Raw genomic sequence first — 20,424 nt, 5'->3', positions numbered from 1 at the left:
TTACAGTGGTAGACTAAAGAGTGGTCATAGCAGACACTGAAAATAAAGTTTTCAGTGTTCAATATCGAGAGGAAATAATAAAAGGACACAGGAAGGATCAACTAGAACCGCGTTTTGAATGTAAATCCACAGGATCTGCAGATGATTGGATAAGGGGGAGGGGAAAGAGGAATCGAGGTTGACCAGCAAGTATCTTACTGTTCTGGGTAAGAGATCCTGGGAGGAGCACATTTGGAAAACACAGGGAGGAGTCTATCTTGGGGCTGTAAGTTTATGGTGTGTGTTTGATGTCAGAGGGGTGGTCCTGAGCCCATGAGGCATCCTGCACACTTGGGAGGTAGGTGGGGCTGGAGTTATACATGTGCCAGTCCTCAGCTTCTCCATGGCATAGGAAGCCTTGGGATTGGCTAGGATCCCTCAGGAGTGAGAAAAGCTTACCAGGGAGAAAAGACCTGGCACCCAGACCTAGAGGGAGGTTTATAAAATGGAGAGGTGGGAGGCACAGTAGGAGTCATCAAGGAATGAGGGGAAGCTTTACCTACTTTCCATTAGCAGGTAAGGGGTGGGGGCAGTAAGGAGCCATCTTGTTACTGACGTTTCCGCCCGAGAATGAACTGAGGCCAGCAGAGTTCAAGTCTCCCCCAGAATCTCCCCCCGGGAGTGGGCAGGGAGCTCCTTCATGCTCCGTCTTTTCAGGCCCTGCCCGCTGCCCTGGTCCACACCTGCTTTTTCCAGCACTGCAGGGCAATGGAGGGGCCCTTCCCACTCTCCTGCGGGTTCCGCCTTAGCGGCAGCCTCTGCGGCGCGTGACCCGGCTGTCTCACCACGCGCCCTCTCCACCCAGCCGCACACTTATTCACTGTGATTCCCCGAGCACCTGTCAAATATTAGACCCCGAACCAGGCGCCCTCCTAGGTCACCTCCTTCAACCCTCCCGGTCCTTGACCAGGCATTCTTGCCCATCGCCTGTTCACAGGTGAGCAAAGTGAGGCTCAGCTCCGATAAGTTCCTGTCCACTGGGGCCCAATGTACAAAGGGCAGAGCCCACAGCAAACCCACGTCTTTTAACTCAAATCCATCTCTCGTCCTTACAAAATCATGAGATATAAGAAACATACTGCACTCTGCAACTGAAGCGCCTGAGAAGGCTGAGGGGCTGGACCTGGGGAAGCTGGCAGGTGACCTGTTGGGAGACCGGAGTATGCTGGACGCAGCACGCTGGCCTCTGCCTGAGATATAGCAGCGCACGGGCCTGGCTAATGACGTGTTACCAGGGCCTCCTTCCTGGGCTCGCTTAAGAGGCAGGTCACCTGGCTTATAATTAAGACACTGAGCCCACTCGCTGTTGATGGGAGCGTGCTTGCTAGTGAATTACAGCAAAGGCCCTTGTCATTTTCAGCTGGTTAAGTGGCATTTGTCCTGTGTTCTTTGGTTTAGTTTCAGTCAGTAGGAATTTCTGCCAGGCCAAGGTATCTGCTCTGCAGCTTGAGTTTTCTTGCGGCACAGGGGAGGAGTCAGACATCCTGGGTACCCCAACTGCCCCTCATGTTGGGAAACTTCCCCAAGCGCTGTCCCCCATCCCTGCACTCATTAACAAGGAATGAGTGGGTTGATTAAGTGACATTTGAGTGACCGTATATGCACATCACTCCAGAACTGAAGCTCTTTCCCTGTGGAACGGAAGTGACGGAGTCCTGTGAGGGCAGTGAGGTGGGCCCAAGCTGGGCAATACTGGGCGAAGTGGTGAAGGGTATTCCTCGTCATTGCTGTGTCACCACCAGGGACTAGCCCTGTGTCGGGCGCACCGCCTATGTGGTTGTTTAGTGAAGTAATAAATGAGTGAACACTCAGGCGAAGAGATGAAAGAATGAAACCAAAGGCCCCAGGTTTGAAGTCACCGTTCTGTCCTCTTCTGTATTTGATGCTGAGGCTACTTAACTCAGTGGATCCTGAGTTTCCTCCTGAGTGGAGGGGAGGCTCTCAAAGCCAAGGTCGAATGAGACAAGGAGTGGGAGGACCTGGGACTCAGACCCAGCAGGCTCATTTCAGGAGAGCGACTGTATGAATTATGTATCACGGAGAAGTGGCTTTTCCCACGCCTAGAGTTAACTTACAACAGCTGGCCTCAAACCCAGTGTGTGGAACAGAATTTACCACCTCAGTTGAAACAGTTAAAGTCGGCCACGTAAGATGTTGCAAATAATGCAGGGGATTTGGAGAGATAAGGGATTCGCTCACACAAGGAGAGGTCTGCGGGGATAGACAGCAAAGGGGCTGGGCCGTGGGCAGATGCGGGAAACACCCCTTCCCCAGCAGGAGTCCTGTGGTGGTTCATTGCTGAATCCCAGTGTTTTGCCCAGGACCTCTGCTTAAGGTGATTAACAAGAATTTAATGAGTGAATGAACATATTTTAGAGCCCAATGATAGAAACATATTAATATGGGATTATAGACAGGGCATAAACTCCTATCCCCGAGCATTTAAGCGAAGTATTTGATATTCCAGGTACGGCAGTGCACTTGAAGTAGAAAGCACCCAGACATTTACATTCTTTCAAAAGACAATAAAAATGACAACTAAAAGGCAGCCCTTTACCAGTGAGTCACCCGCATGATGTGCTTTGAAACCTGAAGGTACAGGTACATTCCTATCCTTGAAGACGCTCCACGTAAGTGCTTGTGGATCTGAACGCCCTGGGAGCAGATGCCGGCCCTCTCCCCCACCGCACGGTATCCATGGAGCTCTGAGACTACACAGTGATGTGGGCTTCTCTGAACACCCCTTTGTGCAGGGCACCTGCCCCGTGGTCCCTAAGCAGCACCGGGTTATCAGACGTTCTGTTGTGGTGTCGTAGGGCCGTGTTCAGGTCACCTTTATTACTGAGAAATGCCACAGTCACGTAACTCTTATTACATGTATCACGATTGTTGCTCTATTTTATTACTACTGTTGTTAATCCCTTACAGTGCCTAGTTTATAAATTAAACTTTTCATAGTTACATACATATAGGAGAAAAAGTACATACAGGCGTGGGCAAAGGGGGTTGACAGCTGCAGCGTATGTTCTTTTTGAGTTAAGAAAGCTGCTGTAATAATCACAACCTGCGTGTCTTTTTCCATAGGAACAGCTGTAAACCTACCTTTGCCCACCCCTGTGTAGAATTAAGTACTAGCTGAGGTTTCAGGCATCCATTGGGGGTTTTGGAACATATTATGAGAGAGACTACTATACCTCCATGGTGAACGCCTGACTGGACCAGGTGGCTGCAGGGGCCTCGAGGGCCCACACCGTGGGACCCTAAGTTATGACTCTTTAAGGGACATTCACATATTCCACCATTGCCCTTCAGAGCTCAGCCTCTGTGCCACGTTAGATGGCCTATGGGACTGTCAGGTCATGGTGTAGCCCAACCAACTTCTGACTCGTGAACCCATGGGCCTTGGTGAGCATCCAGAGTCATCAGCCTGGGCCCCAGCTTTCGTGGGGCTCCGTTATTTCTGGAAGCAGTGTCCTTGCCCAATCCACACAGTATATTAATGATACCTCCTTGGTAGGAAGAGTCTGTTCCAGTCCAACAGGTATCCCCAACTTCCAAAGATCATGGTCCTTTCTCTCCAGGAGTTTCCTCTCTCCCTATGAAGATTGTCCCACTTGTACTGTGGTGACAGGGTCTCCAGGAAAAGTGTCAGCCTTCATGGAGTCACAGAAGGTCATAGCTCTTTACCCCGCAGTGCATGCTCACCACCCTACCACTCAGAAAACACGTGATGGGGGGAGTCACGCTGGTCATTTGCTGGAAGAACAGCAAACTTCTACTTTAAGGCGGCTTTCTCTTTGGCCTGTCCTCTGAAATAGTTAGAAAAATGAATGAAGCTTGGCTTCGAGGTGACTTTCTGTTGTTCCTGTTCCTGGAAAGATCCAGAAAGCTGTCTGGTGTGAAGAGTCATCAGCGTGACCATCTCAGCTTACCGGGGAGTCTGCTCGGGTGTGGAGAAGTGTACAGTTAAGCCCAGACTTCTCTACTCATCGGGGCCTCACTGAAGTAGGAAAATGGGGGGGGCATGATTCCTCCCCATTTAAGCTCAGATTGAATGGCCCATCCAAGGCCACACAGTGAGAAAGGGGGGCAAGTCTAGAGGGCTCGCTTGCCTTGCTGAGGGATGCCCTGGTCTAAACCATAAGAAAGCCAAGGTCCTGGCCTTGAGTCGCTTATTATTGAATTTGGCTCTCCCACTTCTATGAGCTCTAACGAGTTGGAGGATTCTTCCCTATGAATATGGCCTGGGTTTGAAGAAGTTTGGTGGTAGCTTCTCAGCATCTTCTTTTGTAACACCCCAGACTTCACCCAGCTGCCATCGGACATGGAGGCTTGGACGGGGTTCTCCCAGAGTTTTGACCGTTCAGCACAGACCTGATTCTCAGGGAGCTCCTCTGCAGGCATGCTCATGCCCTCAGAAAGGGAGGGGTCCAGTCAGTTAAAGGCACAGGGGAGCCCTGTGGGCTTCAACTCTGGGGCCGAGAGTTCATGTCACATAAACGGCACCTAAACTTTGTAATCTTCACCCCCAGAGACCTCTACGGCAGGTGAGGGCATCTGCAAAGGGAGGGTCATCATTCGAGTTTAAGCATTTTGAGGTACACAGATATACAAAGTATGGATAGAATACATTTTATTGTGAAAAGAAACATGAGAACCCATGGTGCCTTGTAACATGGCAAATAGCAGGACACCTGCCTCTTCGTTGACCCTCGATCTTTCCATCTGTAATGAAACCTACTCCAGCGATTTTCTGCGAGGATTAAGGACAGTAACACATTGAAAGCACTTTGGAAGCTGTAAAGTAAACACAGTTGGTCGTTATTATGAGAAGGTAATCATTGCCTTATATAGATACTAGCGTTTATTATTTTAGAATATTCCTATATTTTTCTAACTGTGTAGTTTATGCTTTAAGTGATTTGAAGGGTTTCACTATTTGCTCCCTGGTCAATGGTCAAGGTCTCTTTACCTCATCCGTTGGATGTGTCATCCCGAAGTTCAGCCTAACTTTGAGGGATTAGGGTAGAGCTGGAACATATTGGAAACCACGGAGATGGGCAAGTTCCTTTAAAAAACTTGATATCTAATGCAATTAGAATTAGCACATTTACCTGAAATTTGAGACAGAGCGTCCTTCAAATTATACAAATGCCACTTCGAGGAGAGGGCAATTCTGTAGGCACTAGGATGTCCTTAGAGACAAAGGGCAGTTTCTGTCCTCAGTCCCCTGTTCTCCTCATTGTTTCCAGGGGAGGGGATCATGGAAGGCTTCACAGAGGAGGGGACATGTCATCAGGTGAGGAACTTAGTCCAGCTGACAGTATGACAAGTGATTTGGCCAAGATTATATGATTCATAAGGGACTGGCCCAGGTTCTGTGAGATGCCAGCCCAGTTCAGTGACCAGAAGTCTCATTCTTCTGTGATTTTAATCTTAGGCGTGGACCATGGTTTGGGGCCATTACTTCCCTCGAGCTGGACAGACACCTGAGACGGCTGAGGTCCGGGGTGGCCCTGGAGTTCACGGGCCCCCTCGGATTCTTGTTTTGCAGACGGCAGCAGCCTGCACTCGGCCTGCGCCCACGAGAGCACCGTGCACAGCCGGGTCTTCCAGATCTTATACAGGAACGAGGAGGTGCCCGTCGGCGACGCCGCCGTCTTCCGAGCTCACTTGCTCTTGGACGGGGAACGGGTGAGTCATGGAGTCCGCCACCAGCAGCCATGAGCTGTGGTTCCCTCCTTGGGCCTTTTGTCTCCACCGAGGGGCGAGTGGCCGTGGAAGCTGAGGATTTGTTCTGAGATCTGCCCGATGGGGCTACGCGACTGTAGGCCGCCCCTGCGCCTCCTCAGCGCTTCATCTCGGTGCTCATTCTTTCCTCCTACCCCTGCTCATGTCCTAGGCCAGGAACTTTCCATTGGCTGATTGCTGACTTTCTTATCACGTTTCCTTTGCCCATTTGTTCTTCTATTGGCCACACTGTCACTGAGCCGGTGGCTGTCTATGAGCATCTGCCTCGTGGCTGAAGGGCAACTCTGAAGAAGGCAGCAGGTCCTCTGCCCTCAAGCAATCGATAGCTTATCAGGAAAAAGGTACATAAACACGCATCCCCATAGATGACAGTCACTGCACTAGCAGCGTGCACAAGTGAGCAAAGGTGCTCCAAGAGTGGGCTCTGGAAGACGTCAGTGGTTCTCAAAGGAGCTGGCTTTGCAATGCACACACTAAGAGTTCATCAGACTGAGAGAAAGAGGAAGGGCGTCTCGGCAGGGGGAACAGCACGAGTAAGAGCCCAGAGGCCTGGGAGGCTCATGCTGTTCACTGGAAGTGTGATTGCAGAGGCCCTGTTCCTCAGATTAACTCACATCAGAGGGATATGTGGAGTCGAAACCATCGCTGTCACCCCCGCCCCACCCCAAATCCCCGTTGCCGCGCTCCAGCTGAGTAGTTCCTGCTTTAAGGAGGTGGCAGCGTACTCCTGGTCGGGAGCGCCTGGAAAGGGGCCTGCCTCCTACTCACAGTCCCCAGCTGCTGTGCTTGCGGACGCCTCTGGGCCCCTGACGTCCTCCCTCATCCCCATGGCTTTTGTGCTCATCTTTTATGGTCTAGGTAGTGATCACATTCCCTGTGCAGATGGAAGTGAAATGTTCACACCTGTGATGGGCTGAAGGTAAAACAGCGAACAAGAAAATACCTCTGGTGTCCTGGGCTTACATTTTCATGTTAGATCAATTCCTCACAATGTAATCAAATAAATACATCATGTGCATTCTGGCCCTGCGCCTCCCCACTGCTGTGGGCTCACTTGTCCATGAGATAAATTTACCAGGGTGTCAAGGGCAGGCATTCACTCCCTGGATGGAGGTCCCGGGAGCTCCACTGGACCCACCCAGAGTGGCAGAGAAGCCCTGGCAGGCCCACGGTGCAAGGCTTGCTGCTGCCTCCTGAGAGACCCTCCAGTCCTGAGATTGCCCAGAGCTCAGTTTCAACACAACCTTCACAGAGAGGGAGCTTGTTCCCGGGAGGGCAGGTGACAGACAGGAGAGGCACCCCAAGAAGCTAGCACACGCTGAGGTGGAGCCTGGCGAGCCAAGAGCTCAGGTGGATGGCATCCCTGGAGGGGGCACAACAGGAACAAGGGTCCCGAGGTAGGAGTGAGGTTGGTGATTCCAGGAAAAGCCACAGGGCCAAGGTGACCTGCACAGCGAGTGCTAGGAAAGGAGCAGGAGGAGGTGACGTTGGAAAGGTGGGTGGGGCCAGCCTTCCCAGCACTGAGGGCCAGGGGAAGAATGCAGAGCTCATCCTCCGGCAGCGGAAGGCCACTGCTCCTGTCAGAAAGGTCCTGGCATGGCTTTTATTGTAGAATGTTGCCACTCTCCTGCCAGTCCACAGGCTTGTCAGGACTGGGCTCTCCTGTCTCTCTTTTCATCCCCAGAAGCTGCCATAGGACTGCACTGGAGATTCTCAGCAAATACCGAGTGGATGACTTGGTAAATGAATGAGTTGAATTTCAAGTCCCTTCTTTTTAGGCCTTTGTAAGCTCTTCTCTGCAAACAGAAAGGAATATGCCTTGTGTGCCTCATTACCTGATCCCCGTCTGCCTTGTGCCATCACAGTGACTGCAGACACCTGTCTGTAATGGAAATCAAAAGGACCAGAATGGACCCCTATGATCGGTGCTGCCTGTCTTCTGACGGCTCTTCTGTCTCCACTCTGTGCCCTCCCCACCTGCTTCGGACCCGGGAGGCTGACTGCACGCACTGATCAGTAGTATCCTTACCTTTCGGTTTCCACTTGGGTTCCGCCTATGAGAGATCCTGCAGGTGACTGGAGGAAGAGAGGAGAGTAGGCCCAGGGCATTCCCTCCCTGGGCTCCTAAGTGCTGGGTCATAGGCCGGGGGTCTGTGTCCGCTGGTGTGCTGAGGCCTGCTTGCACTAGAGAGCCACAGATACACGACTCATCCCAACTCCGCATTTGGTGACTTCACATTAGTAGCTGGAAATCAATTGGATGAGAATATTTATACCACAGGAACCGGCGGTGCTGCAAATCAGGGTTTCTATTTCCCTCCAGAGAGGAGGTGGTTCAGTGCTTTCCAGCGCCCCACTGGTTGTGTCCTCCTACCTAAGGTCTCAAGGGGCCCGCTGCACCAGCTCTCTTCGGTTCTGACAGCCACTCCCGCCTGACCTCCAGGCCCAGAGGGGCAGGGAAGGCCTGTGGCTGCCAGCCCCGGGGTACTGACGGCATGCCGCTGCCTCGAAACCCGCTCCACGTGTCTAAACCCATCCCTTTAATGGGCTGCACTCGGAGTCCTCGCCTTGAGTGTGCCCTCTACTTCCTTCCTAGACCCTGCTGGACACACTTAGTTTAGGAGAAGACGCCCTGAGGGTGAGTGTTGAGGAACTCCCACTTAGGGTGAGGACACACAAGCATTTTCCCCGAATTGTAGAGAGAATGTCACTTTCTCCTAATGGGCTGTCGTCGTTGACCTGGGGCACCTTCCTGGGCAGGGCGGCTGCCACTGGAGGCTGGCTTTGGCCGTTCCTCAGGCATCTTGGTCATTGTTCCATCTTGATTCCATCAGAGTCTTGCTCCTGCCCCAACAGTTTAAAGCCTTTCTAGTGTAATTTTCCTGACACCCAGGTTCAGCTCAGCCTTCATTCTGAGGTTGAGCAGGGCACCTGCTGGGCAGCACGTGTTGTTTCCTTCTGCAGATCAAATCACTTGTCTCTACAAGCTAATAAAGTATTCCTAGGTTTGGGGTAACCCATACGGCAGCAGTGTTACAGTTAATCATTATATACAAATCAGTGGCAATTAAAGCTAATTGGATATGCCCATAAAACAATATATCTGAGCTTGTTTCCAGTGAGTATCTGTCTGCTTATGGCAACCAAAACACTGCCTATAGCCAATGGCCAGAGTTCCTGTTCACGCACGCACACGGCCCTCATTGCGGACAGGCTTTTCGGCGCAGCCCATGTGCCAAGCACACTGTTCCCCGTGCTGTGGGAAATGTAGGCGTGACGAAGACCCTGTCCACATGGTGAGAGCACAAGTAAGTGCCAGAGGTGACCACGGACAGACGCATCACAGCTGGGGATGTTTTACTGATGGTCACAAAATGGGAGTGTGGAGGTCGGAGGGGAATTTTATTTTAACCAGTCTGTGTAATCCCCCAGAAAGTTTGGGGAAAACTTACCACATACATAGAAAAGTAAAAGGAAATAAAATAGCAAAAGAATGAGCCAAAGTACAGGAAAACAGACAAAGGAGAAAAAGCCCAGGTCAAATGCACAGTCAGTGGGGGATGTTTGCTCACAGTGCCCACACATGAAGGGCTGGGCTGACCAGCTCAACCAGCTGAGCTCTGCCCAGGGCAACACTTCATTCATAGCTTTACCCACATTAAATAAGGTGGTAAATGGAGAGGGGGAGCTCCATGCCTTCTACATGGTGAGTCTCCTGTAAACACCAGCTACCATGATTTTCACTGCTATGTACAAAACTGCTTCCTGGTGCTAAAAAAAAGATCCTTGGAGGAAGGTTTTGGTTTTTGTTTTTTGTTTTAAAATCCTCACTTGAGGGTATTTTTTTCCATTGCTTTTCAGAGAGAGTGGGGGCAGGGGGGAGAGAGAGAGAGAGGGAGAGAGAGAAAGAGAAACATCAATGTGAGAGAGACACATGAATTGGTGGCCTCCTGCATGCGCCCTGACTGGGCTGGGGGTCGAGCCTGCAATTGAGCTACTGCCCAGGGCAATACTTCATTCATAGTTTTACCCACATTAAATAAGGTGGTAAATGGAGAGGGGGAGCTCCGTGCCTGCTACATAGTGAGTAGCAGGGACCTAAAGATAAATTCCACCATATGTCTCTGCCCAAGTTATGCTGCAGCGGGAACTTATTTCCAAAGAGGTGAGAGAATCCAACCCTGCAGGATGGAAACATTCCTTGACTGGAATAGAACTCAAGACCCTTCAGTCCACGGGCCAATGCTCTAACCACTGAGCAAAGCCAGCTAGGGCAGGAAGGTTATGTTTTTAACCAAGATAAGGCAGAGCAATGGAAGGGCACATGTACATGTGCATATGTGTGTATGTGTGTGTATGTGTGTGCAGATGTGCATGCACGTGTGTGATCATATGTGCATGTGCAAGTGTGTGCATGTGTACATGTGCAAGTGTGTGTTTGTTTGGAGGGCAGAGCAGGAAGCCAACAGCCAAAGATGAAATGAATGGTGAGAGAGGCAGTGACTTCATTCTGGAACACCTTGCAATGAAATATTTTTGAGACATCGGTGAAGTCATAGCCGGGCTCAATCTAGCCCCGGCTCATCCTGGCCCGGGTTTCTCTCCTAGTTCCAAAGGAATCGCAGCACGTCTGGATCTGGAGCACACAGTGAATTTTCGTCCACCAGGCGAATGCATGCTGAGAAGGTGCTTAGGATCGCTTTGCCAGGCTCTTCCCCGGAACTGGCGGCAGGAGGTTGTGTTGCTTGGGCTCTGTGTACAAAGCAAGGTTCCTGATTATGCAAAACAAAGCTAAGAGATGTTCTTCATAGCACTTGGATCCAGCAGAATGTTAACTTTTGAATGCTTTTTTTATAACACATTTTAAAACACCGGGGACCTAAAGATAAATTCCACCATATGTCTCTGCCCGAGTTATGCTGCAGCAGGAACTTATTTCCAAAGAGGTGAGAGAATCCAACCCTGCAGGATGGAAACATTCTGGCAAAGAGACAAAACCCAAAAGCGGGGTGTGGAGAAGAGCTTTAGCTTTGTTTATTTCTCGGGATCCATTAATATTTTCTATGTGACAGGCTCTATTCCTGGAGCCGGGGATCCAGAAGGAGTTAAGACCAGTCTCTCCTTTAACGATCCCAGTTGGCTGAGGGCCCTGGGTGAGAAGGTGGCCAAGGGCTTAGTCAGAGGCTGAGTGGGACCTGTCAGAGGCCACTGGGAGCCGGGTCCACGAGAGGCTCCCCACTGCATGGCCAGAGCCAGGGATTTCTCTCTCTCTTTTTCATAAGCTGAAACCTATAATAGAAATGTGAAATCGCCTGATTTTGAAATGTTTGCAGCTTTATAAGGATGAAACCAAGTGTGTCTTCAGATGAAATTTGACTTACAGGCTTCCTGGTTATAAACCCAAAAGAAAAAATTCTAACCGGAAGCCTGGACTGCAAGACGGAAGCAACACGGGGTTTTGTGGGTCACAGAGACAGGCCCCATCCGCCCTGGGCTGGGGAGGAGGCCGCATGGACCTGGCTTCCTGCCGAGTGGCGCCCTGGGGAGCTCTGGCATTAAGCAAGCTGCCCCCTTTGGGGAGGGGGGATGTCGTTTCCTGTGGGAAAGGAAGAAAGGGGGGGTGGCACCATCTTTTAGATGTATGTGAGACTCTGGCAGGAACGACAGATAGTCTTATGCTAATTAATGAAAACAGACTTTTTGAAAGCCAAGAACGGATGCAGCCATAAAATGCTAAAGTGTCTTAAAATATAAATGGTGACATGGACTGGATCTCAAGATAAAGGATGGCCTTTCTTAGGGTGCCGAGCCACCTTGGGAAACGTCTTCACTTTCCTGAGCATCAGCTTGTCATACACCCGCCCGGCAGGTACCCGAGGCAGGGACGACCACACCTCCAGCGTTACCCGCTGCTAGCCAGGGGGGCTCCTCTGCTCCGCTCTCCCGAGTGGGTGCCGTGGTGGACACAGGACTCCTGCTTAAAACGACTCCACATCAAAGCTGTTTGGGAACGGGGCTCTCAGAAGTCCTGCAATATAGAAAAATAGTTTAACTAGCTTTTGTTTTACAAATGGGATTTTCCCCAAATGTGACTATGTAAATACCTCCTGTTTTTCATGCAATACTCACAGACATCCTGTTCAACCAGAACTCCATGGAACATACATGGAAATTCTGCTTCCACCATACATCATTAACTTCGTGGTGAGATTCCTCTTCTAGACTTGGGGAAAGAGACCAGCCGGATTTTTCATTTGGAGCAGACCTGACCCCTGAATTCCCTTGAACTTTGTTTCTCTCATAGGTGGAAGAGGCACTGAGTGAAGTCGGTTTTCAACTCAAGGTGGACCTGCACTTTACGGACAGTGAACAACAGTGAGTGGCCTTGAAATCCTAACCCTCCCCAGCCCTTCCCCACCCCGGGGGCAACCCCACAGCCAGGAACCTCAGCACATCCTCAGAAATGCCTGGGATCAGCGGTGTCACACTGCACCCAGGCTGGTAGGCTGGGCGTGTCGCATGGTCGTGCCATGCCCTGCATTTGGGGCACAGAACACCCCTGGTTCAGTGCCCAAGACCTTCTCCACTCTGGTCCCTCCATACATTTTCACCACAGTACTCATTAGGTTTTTAGGTAATGACTGTATGCAGTGGCAAACCTCAAAGCCCCTTTGAACCGGAGGAGTTCTGCCAGGACCCCACGACGTTGCGCTGATGCCTGCTACTGGGTTTCACCCATCTGACAATTGAAAGCCCAGTTAAGTGTACCCTGCTGATCACATGAGCAGGAGGTGACTCTCCCTTTCTCATTGCTTCTTCCTTTAAGCTTGTTCTGGGGCTGCCTCCCACCCTGGGGCGAGCTGTCCCGTCACAGAGCATCTGCAGGATTTGAGCGGGTAATAAGCAGTCCTTTTCTTCAGGCATTGAAACTCCAGTCAAGTGTACGACCAAATCTAAACTCTCATCCAATTCATAACTTCTTTGCCTTGTCATTGTCCCCTTTCTTCACCCACCCCAGCTCCAGGCTTTGTCCAAGACAGAGGCGACATCCTGCTTCCTGGGTCCTGGGTCCTGGGTCCTGGGTCCTGGGTCCTGGGTCCTGGGTCCTGGGTCCTGGGTCCTGCTCCTTCCCCAAGGGAGTGCGGGCCTTGCAGGTCAGGCAGGAGGAGGGGGGAGGAGACTGTACAGGGCAGAGTCCCATCTGATAAGTTCACTTGCAAACCAGGCTCTTGATTGGGGGGAACTCCCCCTTCCTCAGCTCTTGGGGTGTCTTGGACATTCCCTGGAGATACAGCCAGTAGGCTGCCCAACCTGCCCTGTGCTCCTGTGATACAGCGATGCCTCCTATGGTCAGTCATTCACTCCTTGCAGGAAGCTCTCTTGGAAAATTCTTCTCCAAAGAACCCATATCTGGCCCTTGGGAAATGAACACAGGCTTTAACAGTCATCACACAGTGGTGGGGACCTCACCCCTGCAATGCAGCTCAGTCTTCTTTGTTCAACCCAGCCACCCACAGCTTCTCTCCTGAGGACTTTTACAGGATCAGTCAGGTCCTCAGGCCCGTTTCCCCCCAACTCTAAGGGACACAAGGCAAACTCACTGGAAGATCCCTCTCGTTAGGCTTAAGTTTATGGGGGGACACTCCTTTCCCTCTGTTCTATAAGCAGAATCGCAGTACATGCTGACCACTCTGCCAATAAACCCTCACTTCTAGTGTCTACAACATCATCATCAATACGTCACCTTATCCTCTGGAGAGTGGGGAGTTGGGGGGCCAATGGGCTAGAGTTGGTAGAACAGCCCCCGAATCCCTGTAAAATTCAGATTCCCTATTGGAACTTCTCCCCCTTCTCAAGGACTGTCCCATCCGAGATGTGTCTGATTGTTAGAGGAGTTTCCATTACACGGCAAGTTGAATAAGGGGGATCTGAACCAGAGGTGGACCAGATGTCAGAGACCTCACTGTACAGTGAGGACACACAACTGCTGGTGTGCGGATGGTCACATCTAGTCTCTGGGCTGTTGGGAGCATCTGCCCATGGCCATGCCATGCTGCCTGGCTCAACATCACAGATTCCTCACTCTTCTCTGGACCCCCAAGTCCCTCTGGCCACTTTCTTTCCTCATCACTTCTGTTTACCCCTTTGTGGGATGGTGGGTGCTTGAGAAATTTTATCTCCCCCACTCTATCCCCAGGAGTTGTTGTAACACCAAGTGGAACTCAGAGGCACTTCAGGAGGGTGGCTTTCTGCCTAACCTGTAACTCAGATGTGAAGCCCCTGCCTCCATTGTTCTCATGTTCTCATTTAACCATGGGATTTCTATCATTTACTTATTTCATTAACCCACCCCTGCGTTATCTTCTGCCCACTTCCTTCAGAGATATCCATAGCTCCAAAGTAGGCATTTCCAATGGGCCACAGACCTGCTACTGATTCTGATCTCACCAGCCCTCCGGGCAGCCTTAATGATAAATCACTGTGGGCACAAGAAATGGCACCATCAGTAGTTACTGGAGAGCCTGTGTACAGGAGATGGGCCCAAACAAAAGGCATGATATTCAGCAACCTGGGCTCTGCGCTCTTCAACTCTGTGACACTGGGCAAGTCCCTGCCCTTTCCTAAATCTCAGCAGCCTTGTTTATAAAATGGGCATCACTGAAGAATCTGCACCTCACAGGTCTGTCTTGAAGATGAAGAGACTGTATCTGCAGCAGCCCAAGTGCATGGCCCGCTAAATCTGTTTCCTCCCCTTTGTGGCCACTGTGTGTCATCTTCTCCTTATAACACGCAGCACTTAATAACAACCAAGCAGGGGTTTCCATGGAGTATGAGATTAGCTAAGAGGAGCAGGAAGACAGAGGCTACGGACAAATGGAAAATGCCATATTCTTTCATAAGTTGGGTGTAAGTGTGACAAGGCGTCTGTCACACATCCTGGGGTAGACATTTGGCTTTGGAACATGACCCAGCAAATGGCTCCTCTGAACCATGGAGGCCGTCGTGGGAACAAGGAGAGAAGCATAGCATGTAGTATCAGTGACGGAAGGGCTCCTGGCATCCATCTCCTCCGGAAGGCGGGACGACTGTGACCCCCAGGGACATATCTGTGGGCCTGAAGACACTTTTGGTTGTTCCACTGGTGGGAAGGGTGCCGTCAGCATTGAGAAGGTGGAGTCTAAGGGTGCTGCTCAATATCCTGCAATGCACAGGAGAGCACCCTGTCCCTGACAAAGCATTATTCAGTCCCCAGAGTCGACGTTACTGGGGGTGAGGGACCCTGCTCTGTTCTAACCTCACATTAGTACTCGCTGCTCTACAAAGGCTTATGAGCATATGCTTGACCTGGCACGGGGAGCTCACTCCCCTTATTCTGTCCTTGGACAGCTCTGCCTATCAGGAACAACTTCTTTCCTTCAAGGAACAAGTCACATTGTGGTGCCTGGTGTGTCTGGATAAGAGTTCACATAGGCAAGACTTAGTTACCTGTTTATCTCCAATGAAACATCTTTGTGTTTTGTGACTTGGTTTGAGTTTTTAGTTGCTTTATAAGAACCCAGCCTTTCTGCTCACAATCCTTCAAGTTTATCTCTCTCGTTTTTATGTGAGACACCCCCATGACCTGAGCTTTATCTCCACTAATCAGCTCTGTCCCTTTCAGAGCACAAAAGACCTGTCACCTCCTCTCTCTGATATCTTTACTCCCATCAACATGGTTTAAGCTCTTGTTGATGTTTTTGACGCCTTTGCTGCCCCGACATGGGTTTCACCTCCTGTTACCCAAGCCCTGAGGATATTCTTGTGATTCCTACGAGCCCATGTCTGAGGGGACTCACAGCAGAGTGTGCGGTGACATGGAGCCGACTGTGGTCAGGCAGGAGAGGGCCTCACACTTCAGTTTGCCTGTGGCCTGGAACAAGTCATTCACTCGCACTGGCGTTGGCCTCATCCTGGCCCGTAACTGGACAATAATACCAGCGAGTGCCTCCTGGTTGTCATGCGGGCCCCATGGGCCTCTTCCTGCTGAGAGGAGGCCGCTACAGTGGTCGCGTTGGAGTCGCGCTCTCCCCCGTGACCGGCTGGCGCCTTCCTGGAGCTCCTTTGCACACAGCCCGAAGCAACACGGATTTGCGGCAGCAACACTGCTGGGCAGGGCTTGGGAGCTTGCCGCCCTCGCCTTCCTCTGTCTCACTCCCTCGTCTCTGGAGAAGTCTGTCCTCTGAACACTCTCTGAGCGTCTCTGCTCCACTCATGGAAGACCCTCCATCCAGGCTTCCCAAGCGCTCTGGCTCAGAGAAGCTTGGGGAGCCTGGGGATTGGTTTCCACAGTGGAGATTAGCACTGGATGGCTTTTATTTAGGGAAAAATCAATCCCATTTCTATAACCGATGACTATCGGGCCTTGCCGACTGGTTGGTTTGTCTCTTACGAGGCAGACTCATCCCACTTACAAAACGTGCAGCGCAGGTGGGGGAGCCTTGAGGAAACTGGTCAGGCTCCTCAGTCATTATGCTTGGGAGTCAGTCATTCAGTCAGTCAACTGTTCCTTTTTTCTCATTTGTTTATTTTTTTTCAATTACAGTTTACCTTCAATATTATTTTGTATTAGTTTCAAGTGTAAGGCTTAGTGCTTAGACAATCATATACTTTACAAAGTGTTCCCTTAATATTTCCAGTACCCACCTGGCACCACACATAGTTATTACAATATTATTGACTATATTCCCTGTGCTGTACTTGCATCCCCATGACTATTTTGTAGCTACTACTTAGTACTTCTAATTAGTACTCCTAATCCCTTCACCTTTTTCACCCAGCCCCTCTCCCTCCCGGCCACCATCAGCCTCTGTATCTATGAGTCTGGTTCTGTTGTGTTTGATCATTTATTTTGTTCTTTAGATTCCACATGTAAGTGAAATCATATGGTATTTGTCTTTTTCTGTCTGACTTAGTTCACTTAGCATAATATCGTCTAGGCCCATCCATGCTGTCACAAATGGTAAGATTTTGCTCTTTTTATGGCCAAGTAATATTCCCTTGTATATTTGCACCACAGCTTTTTTTTTTTTTTTTTTTTAATATATCTTTATTGATTTCAGAGAGAGGAAGGGAGAGAGAGAGAGAGAGAGAGAGACATCAATGATGAGAGAACCGTCATTGATTGGCTGCTTCCTGCAGGCCCCCAACTAGGGATCGAGCCCGCAACCCGGGCATGTGCCCTGACTGGGAATCGAACTGAGATCTCCTGGATCCTAGGTCGATCCTCAACCACGCCCAGCCAGGCCCCACTACAGATTTTTAATCCACGCATCCCTTGCGTTACTTCCATACCTTGGCTATTATAAATCATGCTGGAATGAACACTGGGGTATATATATGTCCCTTCAATTATTCCTTGTGCTAAGCAAACATTTGATCAATTCTACAGCCTGCCATGACCTGTGCCAGGTGTTGGGGATATGGAGATGAATTTGTCACATTTCCTGATCTTAAGAGGTAGGAGTCTAGTAGAAAATAGACTCACAAAGGCAGTGCAGTGCCAGACATCTGTCAGGAAATAAAGTGAGTGTGGAAGGGGGGCCAGGCGGGTTCCTGCTGAGATGGGCCTTGGAGGGTCTAGGTTTCCTTCCATCACTGACCGACCATGGGCTTGGTGACAGTGACAGCAGAGCCCGAGTCCCAGCTCCGCCGGGAAACAGCTGTGATGTCTGTCTTCCCTTCTCCATGCCTTAGTTTCTTCATCTGCCAATCACGGAAAAAATAGTTTCTACCAGACAGTGTTGCAAGGGTTGGATGAGATGATGTATGCCTGGCAAGTGGCGGGGGTGGGGAAGGTGTGAGGCTGTCACTCAGACCTGCCTGGATGAAGGCAGAAATGACCCTCCATCACTCACCTGAGCTCACACGCTTGCCTTGCAGACTGAGAGACGTGGCGGGGCCCCCCGTGATCAGCAGCCGGACACTGGGCTTACACTTCCACCCCCGCAGAGGCCTGCACCACCAGGTGCCCGTCATGTTCGACTATTTCCACCTGTCGGTGATCTCAGTGACCATCCACGCGGCCCTGGTGGCCCTGCAGCAGCCCCTGATCAGGTATGACGTCACGAGCCCTGAGCACAGGGTAGGCACGTTCTGGTCAGGCCACGGCAGAGGGTGTGTGAGACTCACGGAGGTGGCAGCATTGACCAGCACAGGCCAGAGCAGCTTCTCCCAGGCTGAAGGTCAGGCTCCGAGCCTCACTGAGAGGCAGGGGGAGGTGGGCGGGGGAGCCAAGGGGACACAGGCCGGGAGCCCGGGATTGATAACCTGCCAAGCACAGACCAGACCTGAAGGCTTGGATTCTACACCTAGCTTGGCTTTTCCCTCACTGTGCCTATTTGAGAAGTCATAACATCCCTGAGACGCCCGATCTTCCTGTAAATCAGGAACCAACCGGGCCCTGCCCACTGAAGGTTTAGTGAGTCTCCCACGGCACAGTGGCCAGGCCGGGCAGAGCGCTGCTCCCTCTCCAGCTCGCGGCCGGGAGCGCAGACAGTTTCACCATCAGAGCTCGGGCTCCTCCAGGGATGGGCAAAAACAGAACCGTCTTCTGTTCTCCCTTCTGCAGGAAGGGTTTCTATGTGTTGGCTCCCAGTGGCTGGAACAAAGCCATCCTTGAGAGTTAGAGGAAATACCTGTCAAAGAGGGCAAGCTCTGGTTTTTCTAGAGAAGCCAGTTTTGAGGCATCAGTTAAATCCAATCAGAAGGAAGCAGGTGTGAAATTAAAATTTAACCTCAAAAGACTCTTTCCTTCCCCGAGGCAGACTGAAGGAAAGAATTTGATTTTTAACCCTCAAGGGTACAGTAGGTTGTTCAGCTGAGGGATTCGTCTCCACTGGAGGCTGATCGAGACCACGCTTTAGTCAAATAATGAGACATTTTAGTTATTACTTTGCAATCTGTTCCCCGATCATGCCACACACATCATTGCTCAAATATACGTATGCTATATGTCTTCTGGAATGTTCCTTCTAGCTAAGCTAGATGCTTGCTTCAAATCTCAGTTAGAAACAAACCAGAGTGGTGGTGATGTTACACTTCATTGAATTTGTGGTATCAACAGTAGCTATGTAACTACAGTAATGACTATATCAGATTGTATTACCTCCGTGGTATGATCGACAATAGCTACCAGCATTTATTGAGTCAGATACAGCACTTAAAGCTGCACTTGGCTGGCCTCATGAAGTCCTCACAACAACCCCCCAGAAACAGAGGCACCAGGATGTTTAAAAACTATTCCTACCTCCCAGAGCTGATAGGCACTGCTGCTGGGGCCGAACTCAGGCCGACTGGGCCCCCGGCTGCCTCTGAACCACTTGGCCACACTCTGCTTGGCGACATCTCTCACTGTTCATCATTTCCACCCATTTTGGCTTGTAAACTGCATCGTGCTCACTGGCCTGAGTTTACCTCCCTCATATTACACCTGCCTCTCTCTAGACTAAAATGTGTTTATGGTGAGGGCCTCGCCTTAATCATCTCGCCACCTCAAGGCCCACCCACGCCCTCCACGTGGCAGGAGCCTAATGGATATCCGAATGAATGGATGAAGCAGAAATGTGATGTTAGCTTTCATCCCCTGCCAGTATGGAAGCAGACGTGTGGGTCTCTGGGGTTAAAACTGTTCAGTGTTTCCCGAGCACCCACGCTGGAGGTGATGCCAGCTGAGGCGACTTACGGTCAAGACCTCCTTGCCCTTAGAGACTTTGACTCTCTGGGGGAAGAAGGCGCGCCTATAAAACAGTACTTACAGTGGAAGACAACTGACCATTAGGCTATTTAATAGAAGGGATCAGAAAGAAAGGACAGGGGTGTAAGTAGACCCCGTCAGTACATCAGCGGGGAGAACCGCAAAGGTAAAGGAAGCGGCGACCAGGGACCAAGGAAGAGAAATTCCCGTCCTCGCACTGGCTTCCCGCCCCTCCTGCGACCTACCTTCGACGTTGCCCTCCCTCCGGCCACGTCAGCTGGCCTTGTGCTGACTTGTGGAGGCGCAGGGCCTACGTCGCCTGTGCGGCAGATTAATTACAGCATCTCAGCAGCCCTGCCACCGTGCTGCTTGGGGATGACAGCCCCGACGCCCGTGGTCCCGTTAGACCCACCCCTTCTGGAGGCTCCCACCAGCCCAAGGGGCCGACGTGGTGGTGTCAGCACTGTCTCCATTCGCTTTCTCCCTCCCCCTCTCCTCTTCAGCTTCGCGCGCCCGGGAAGAGGCTCCTGGCTTGGCAAGGGCGCCCCCGACGCGGGCCCGGACCCGCCCAGCCTTTCCCTGGAGAACCTGGTCTTCGGAGCGGGATACTGCAAGCCGGCCGCCTCGGAGGTAACAGCAGCGGGGCCGCAGCGGCTCCAGACGAGCCAACTTTGCTTCCTGGGGGTGTTCTGTGAGGGGCCAGCTTGTTTCAAACGTCCCACTAGAGAGTCTTTGCCCTGTGCCCCTCCCTGTCATCTATCAACCGTCCCTTCTTTGAACCGCTGCCACATCTATCAGACACATTCGAGACGTGAGGCCCTGGGGCAGAGGCCGGGGATCGGGCCTGCGTGTGGCACCTCTTCTACCTGGTCCCTTGAAGGATGTGGTTCTCTGGGCCACTG

The 20,424-nt window shown here is 51.2% G+C and overlaps 1 protein-coding gene across 2 annotated transcripts in view; it reads left to right on the top strand.

The window, feature by feature from the left end:
• The window catches only part of FAM135B (family with sequence similarity 135 member B), a 107,750-nt gene that overhangs the window by 47,543 nt on the left and 39,783 nt on the right, over window positions 1-20,424 (top strand). For both annotated transcript variants that reach the window (XM_016207791.2, XM_087825207.1), the window contains exons 3-6: window positions 5,594-5,733; window positions 12,095-12,165; window positions 17,710-17,883; window positions 20,026-20,152. In XM_016207791.2, coding sequence (XP_016063277.2) covers window positions 5,594-5,733; window positions 12,095-12,165; window positions 17,710-17,883; window positions 20,026-20,152 — 512 coding nt within the window. The remainder of the gene's footprint in view (window positions 1-5,593; window positions 5,734-12,094; window positions 12,166-17,709; window positions 17,884-20,025; window positions 20,153-20,424) is intronic.

The sequence above is a fragment of the Miniopterus natalensis genome, chromosome 16 (genome assembly GCF_054644295.1).
Source record: "Miniopterus natalensis isolate mMinNat1 chromosome 16, mMinNat1.hap1, whole genome shotgun sequence".
NCBI lineage: Eukaryota > Metazoa > Chordata > Mammalia > Chiroptera > Miniopteridae > Miniopterus > Miniopterus natalensis.
This window is presented reverse-complemented; position numbering and strand designations above follow the sequence as displayed.